The sequence below is a fragment of the Octopus bimaculoides genome, chromosome 8 (genome assembly GCF_001194135.2).
Source record: "Octopus bimaculoides isolate UCB-OBI-ISO-001 chromosome 8, ASM119413v2, whole genome shotgun sequence".
In the NCBI taxonomy this organism is placed as follows: domain Eukaryota; kingdom Metazoa; phylum Mollusca; class Cephalopoda; order Octopoda; family Octopodidae; genus Octopus; species Octopus bimaculoides.
In genome coordinates this window covers 29,065,212-29,072,178 of record NC_068988.1, presented here as the reverse complement: position 1 = coordinate 29,072,178, position 6,967 = coordinate 29,065,212, and the positions used below count along the sequence as shown (strand labels likewise).

General features: G+C 35.8%; 1 protein-coding gene across 1 annotated transcript in view; it reads right to left on the bottom strand.

The window, feature by feature from the left end:
- LOC106875959 (visual pigment-like receptor peropsin) overlaps window positions 1-6,967 on the bottom strand; it is a 183,431-nt gene that overhangs the window by 4,031 nt on the left and 172,433 nt on the right. The window contains exon 5 of the mRNA XM_052970019.1: window positions 1,286-1,502. Coding sequence (XP_052825979.1) covers window positions 1,286-1,502 — 217 coding nt within the window. The remainder of the gene's footprint in view (window positions 1-1,285; window positions 1,503-6,967) is intronic.

The window sequence follows — 6,967 nt, the reverse complement described above, 5'->3', positions numbered from 1 at the left end:
AAACGGTACATGCCCCCTATACCGCACATGTACATACATACACATGTACATATATATCATGAACTAACTATTACTTTCTCAGATGCAGCACAGAATTTTGTCAGTGAACAGGTCGCGGTTTCAAAGCGACGAAAATATTTTGACAAATTAAATTTAAATGTTGAAGTGAATCTAACGGATTTTGTGTGTTATTTTAAATGGCTTATAAACACCTTCCACGCTGCAATTGTTTTCGTTCCAGCACACGATCTCAGATCAGGTCACTTGCTATGCAAGTACATCTCCGTAATATAGTATAATAGTATTCATTTAATGTCGGTTTTATGCTGTCTCCCTTCTTAATCACAATATTATCTGTCACAGCAGACAAATATATAAGTACAAAATTGTACAAATTAGCAGAAAAAAAAGGAGAGAAAGTGAATCACTTTTTTAATATGTTTGAACAGGTTAGAAAAGAAAAGAGATCGATTGCTTAAATTTTTGTTTCAATCCTATCTTATTTTCTTTCTCTATTTCTGCATTTGAAAATAGAAACGTATGTTTTGAACAGATATATACATATTCTGGAAGTGTGAATAATATACATATAACCTTTTCTACTCTAGGCACAAGGCCCGAAATTTTGGGGGAGGGGGCCAGTTGATCAGAGTGACCCAGTACACAACTGGTACTTAATTTATCGACTCCGGAAGGATGAAAGTCAAAGTCGACCTCGGCGGAATTTGAACTCAGAACATAAAGACAGACGAAATACCGCTAAGCATTTCGCCCGGCGTGCTAGCGTTTCTGCCAGCTCGCCGCCTTAATGATATACATGCAATAAATGCCCGAAGCTTGCTTCCCAACCACATGTCTTTGGGTTCAGTTCCACTGCGTGGCACCTTGGGCAATTGTCTTCTACTATAGTCTCGAGCCGATCAAAGCCTTGTCAGTGGATTTGGTAGACGGAAACTGAAAGGAGCCGGCGTGTGTAAATATGTGTGTGTGTGTGTGTGTAAAGTCTCGAGTCCTATGACTCACAGGAACGTTTACCTGATTTCTAAGCTCTATACGTATCCAAGATCACAACATTTCCCTGAATAGGACGCAGTCTGTCTTAGAGTTACTCATTTACAGCTGAGTGAAGTGTTTGGCTCCAGAACCCCAACGCAGCCATTGGTCTGGGATTCGAAACCATGATATTGCAATCGTGATTGCAACACCCTAACCACTAAGTCACGATGTGTACAAAGAAAAAGACAAAGAGACAAGGGGGGGGGGGGAAGAGAGAGAAAGAAAATACCTTTGTTACATCTTTTTGATTAGTCCACTCGGGGTTCTCCTGCGTGCCGTGTCCTAATTTTCGGATGAACATACAGACCCGGAGGTAACAGACAGAGATGATTAGGAGCGGAATTAGAAAACAAACGACGAATATGGTTGTTATGTAGGTAGTCATACTGTGGTCACGTGACTCCCAGTCCACTGCGCATGCTATTCCACCGGCTTCTTCAGCATATCTAGGGAAAACAATACGGCGTACATAAACTCAAGGCTCATTGAAAAATCATTGAATTATACAACAAAATAATTCGTTTATTCATTTTAGAAAGTGAATTTACGCACTTCAATTAGTTAATTAGTAAGTTGCAACTATATAGATGGCCACCATTCTTTGACCTGTCCAGCATGGGAAACCCTGCCAAGAACTCGTACATAGCTGGAATAACGCTCAGGATCACTGAGGCACACTGGCCACCATGCAGCAACAGGGACTGGATTTTTTGATGGTTTATATAATATAAGCTGAAATGGAAATTTTGAATTTCATATTTTGATAATACCGGCGGTCACCCGGATAACAAGTATATTCACGAAGTTGATAAATAAAACAAAATTTGAAGCAGCACAAAAAATTTTGGCATCAAGCCAAAGCGTTTCCTTTTTTGAAGTTGACGCAATATATCTTATGTCAAGATAATTCCAATCAACAACGAAGTAGTTCTGTATTTCTGATCTTCGATGACCGCTATTTGCTGAAAAATTAAAGATACAATTCTCACCCCAGACTCTTCGTTTTTCTGTTGAGTTTCTTGTTTGTCGTAAGTCCTTTTATTCTAATAACGTCTTTCTTCAAACTGCTGGAATTCATTACCATTGTCTTGTTTCCCTCTGGTCTACGATATTCAGTTTATTAAGCTTTCTGTCAATCAATATCTTTTGAACGTGTAGGACTCTTTCTTTACTTTTTTATAATCTTTTATGCTCTAATGGCCTCGGGCCTTGTTTGAGACAAAGCTATATGAAAAAAAAGAAGCAAATGTTTGATCTATTAATAGATGAAAATATTTTGCAAAAAACTATATCACCACTTTCTGACCCTTCCTATAATGGCTACCCTCACTCGTTACATCGACGGGTGTTTCTCTTCATGAGTAGTTAATGCCTTTGAAATTTAAGTTAGAGATCGATTCTTTCCTAGCAATTATATATGATCAACTTTGAGTGTTTCAGATTCAATAATTGTTCATAGTTTATCATTAAGAACTCGAAATGCAACACTTAAAATTTTAAAGGGCGATGATAAATACATAAAAGTGGGCTTACTTTATCAGAACTATGTGAAACCAACCAGAAAATTGTAGAACATTCGGGACAACGTTGTTCCTAAATGCCTCTGACTTTCTCACTATAGAGTAGCAGAACAAAAATTGTATCCCAGAAAATGGATAGTTTACATGTTATAAATGCACTCATTTTCCCTTAAAGTAAATTGAGAGCCTTATTAAACTTATCGAATTTTGTTTATGTTCTCCAATACAGGTTCCACGTATAATACCGACATTAGCCTATACTAATGTTAAATTTAGATCATTTACATGAATATGTTATCAATTATTCTAAGAAATGAAACACTATTAAGCTCACTCTTCGACCTAAAGTCAATTTACATCACCTCCAAATATCAAAAAGGCTAGATTAGTAATATATTTATTAAAGTAAGGTGCAAGCTTTTTGTAATCTACTGTATCCTTTCGTCCTTCACTGAATCTATTAGTTACAAAATTAGTATTGGCATCTACTTTATGAAGATGGTCAGCTTCATGATATGTTTTCGGTTGGCGAACATATTTCCTCAAGAAAATATTTCAAATATTTCTCCTAGGCATTCTCTAAACAGTTTGAGATCCACTATTTGAATCACGTTTTTAGAAAAGAAAGAATAAATCATTTATTTGGTATGCAGTTAGTTGCTGTTAGTGAAAGAGATTTCATTGAATGTAAGGCTTCGGGAGAAATAATTCCCATTTGGAATAACGGAGATTTTCAAACTTCAAAGAATAGTTTTTCACAAGGCTATTTAAGTTTCACGCATTGACTAATCCCTTTGAACAGTATGTAATACTACGCCTTCGATTTATTCCCAAGTTTGATAAGAATCAGAAACTTATTGACTTAAATTGAGATCTTCAGTTACTATGCTTATAAGCTGAATTGCTGTCTAACATTCATGAGTTAACATATATGATTTGCTGAGAACCTTGTTTTAAATACAACTTCTTGTTTGCATTATATTTTGAGATGTTATTTACTGAAATTGAAAGTGAAAATAAGAGATAAACACATGAAGAAGCCAGTTGGTTAACAATTAGTGAACAAACTACGTCCATTCTTAGTTTTTTGCATATATTCCAGAAAACGGTGGCACGCCAAAGTAAACTACTGGCCTCTCTTGTGACCCATGCAGTAGCCTTTCGGTTCGTAAGTACTTTTCTAGTCCAACTGTTATCATTTTACAATAGTCCTCTATTTCTATCAGGCCACGGCCTCCTTCTAAGCGGGATAAATATATTGTGTCTACGCCTGCTTTGAGGTGATGACTTTAGTATGCTGATGCTGTCAATAGTTTTCTGGATTTCTATCTAATTCACTGATCTTCCAGTTTATTATGCTGAAGCTTTAATTTAACATCATCATCATTATTATTATTATTATTATTATTATTATTATTATTATTATTATTATTATTATTATTATTATTATTATGATTATTATTATTATTATTATTTCTTATCACAGGTTTTGTTGGAGCCCCTGGAGTCTTGCATGCGTAGCAGGTTTGCTACCTGCAGTCTACGGTACCATGCTATCCGTTCTTTTCAGCAATCTGATACTTTCCTGGTTATTCTGGCCGTGCCAAGGAGGAAAACCTTTTGCAACAGTTCTACTGGGAACTGCATTCCAATTTCCTTTTATTGTTATTATTATTATTATTATTATTATAACTACTACTACTACTACTACTACTACTACTACTACTACTACTACTACTACTACTACTACTACTACTACTACTACTAGATCAGTTACCTTTGAGTAACCTTTTTTCCGGTAATGACAAAGAGATTCCTTGACAGAGTAATTTTGTCAGTTATTAATCTTACTACTCCAATGGAAGTGCTTATAATCGTTCCTAATAGCTGATAGATGAAAGGAGTCATTACAATTAAGTTGATAACGCTAAGCAGGCAGGCTGTGAAACCACATTTTCTAACAATTGTGTCGATTAGGAATTATCGAGATTAGCTTTCATCCGGGCCTCTTCTAATTCTAGAGATGTTGTATTGTATCATCTAACGCGTGTTCACTATTTCCTCTCTTAGCAAAACTGCAATAACGGCATTTCGTCTGGCTTCTTCACAATATTTAATGGCGGTGGCAATCTCGACTTACAAGTAGCAAGGTATGAATGAAGCCTGTGATTGTTCCTGACGCTTGCTGCTTAAGATCTGCTAATAAACGATGACAAAAAAACCCCACATTTTCTTCATTTAATGAAAAAAACTCATTTAATAATCCGCTCTGTAAAGCTGTTACTTGATGTAATATTTCTGTGGCAAAATAGTTAATAACTATGAATTTCATCTCTTTCACCATTATTGTGACTACTTAAGAATTTGAAACGTACAATACCACAGTGGCCGCTTTGCCCGAGATAGCAAATAGCAAATCAGATGGGTATGAGTCAGAGTTAGACAGAAGAATACAGAATATAATGAAATATCCTTCTTGTAAGCTGGTTTTAATTATCTTCTCTTGTAGTCATATGTTTTATTTTGATACGGTTTGGGTGAGGTACCTTGTAAGTATAGAAGATTTTAATGTGGAGTGTTTCTAGTATCGATGAGTAATAAACCAGCAAATAATCGATCCGCGCCATGCAAAGGTTATTTTTCTGTCTTTTATTGTTCAATAGTAACCTGGTTCATTAACAGCGGCTCTTTGCAGGTGTGCATCACTTTCTGGTACCCTTTCGGCGTCGTTGGTTACATATCATTATTCTCCAGAAGTATAATGGTGGTGTTGCAAAGTATGGATGACCTTTTTATAATAAGTTATAGTAAGTTATAAATCTGTAGATTTGAAGGCTGCTAATTTTACTTTGGAGAACTAATGTTCTTCCTTTCTAGCAGCTATATATATATATATATATATATATATATATATATATATATATATACAAGAGAGGCTTCCAAGCAATTTCTGTTTACCAAATTTCTTCACAAAGCATTGACCAATCCAGGGCTATAGTAGAAGATATTTGCTCAAGGTGCCGCGCAGTGGAACGCAACCCGAAACCATGTGGTTACAAAGCGAGCTTCGCAGTCACACACCTATGCCTTCGCCTATTTGTAATATATGCATGATAAAGTCTCGTGTGTGCGTACGTTCTGACTGTGTGCGCAATATATTTTGAGTGTGTATGTATTTTGTTTGGTGTATATGATTGACTATACTTTCTAGTGTGTGTGTATAATATAATTTCTATGTGTACAGATTTTACAGTACAGCTGTTTGACTGTAAGCGCAGTTTGTATTGCGTGTGCGCAATGTATTTTGCATATGTATATGTGTGAATTCTGCATTGCGTGCGGATATCTGCGTGTATTACATGTTGAATGTGCACATTTGGTGTTGTTTGATTATGAGTGAGTACGCCTGCGTATGAATGTGCAGGTTATGTTGTGTGTATTCATTTTATTACTATGTATGGATATATATATATATATATATATATATATATTTTATTTATTTATTTTTTATTTATGTGTTTCAGCCAAGTGGCTGCGGTCATGCTGGTGCATATAGGGATTATACATAAGTATTATTTTTGAATATTCGGATAAACTTTAATTCTAAGTTTATTTATAGGCGAACATAAGCACATGCGCGTGTGTATGTGTGTTTGAATATGTGCGTTTTGAAGATTTTCTATCCCATTTGTGCAAAGCGAATTTCTTAAATACACAGTTGAGGCTCTGTATGTATATATACGAATATATATATGTGTGTGTGTGTGTGTGTGTGTGTGTGTGTGTGTGTGTGTGTGTGTGTGTGTGTGTGTGTGTGTGTGTGTGTGTGTGTGTGTGTGTGTGTGTGTGTGTGTATAAGCGCAGGAATGGCTGTGTGGTAAGAAGCTTGCATTCCAATTACATGGTTCCGGGTTCAGTCTCAAATTCTGTCACTCTGTCGGCCTGGAATTTATCTCATCACGGAGTGTCTAATAAAACTTTCATTCAGAAAACAGAGGAAGGTATCGTAACTTTAGCACCACAGGTACTTGGGGTAGTAGCGTATATCTACTGTTTGTGAATCATATCTTGGTTTTTCGAGCCCTGAGACTGGTTAATCGGTTTCTATGGCGTATAAATGACCGAGGTGACAACATTCTGCCTAAATGCTTTCAAATCCAACGTTTGGAAGCCATGATGAAATGACAGGATTGAATTTTCATCTAATATCATATGCACTCGCACAATAATTTTTGTATATACATTGCAGCATTTTAAATCGATCCCCTGTTATTGTAACGATTGTAACAGGTTAATAAATGTCATACCAATATCTTCGTACATACATACATACATACATACATACATACATACATACATACATACATATGTGTGCGTGTGTATATATATAT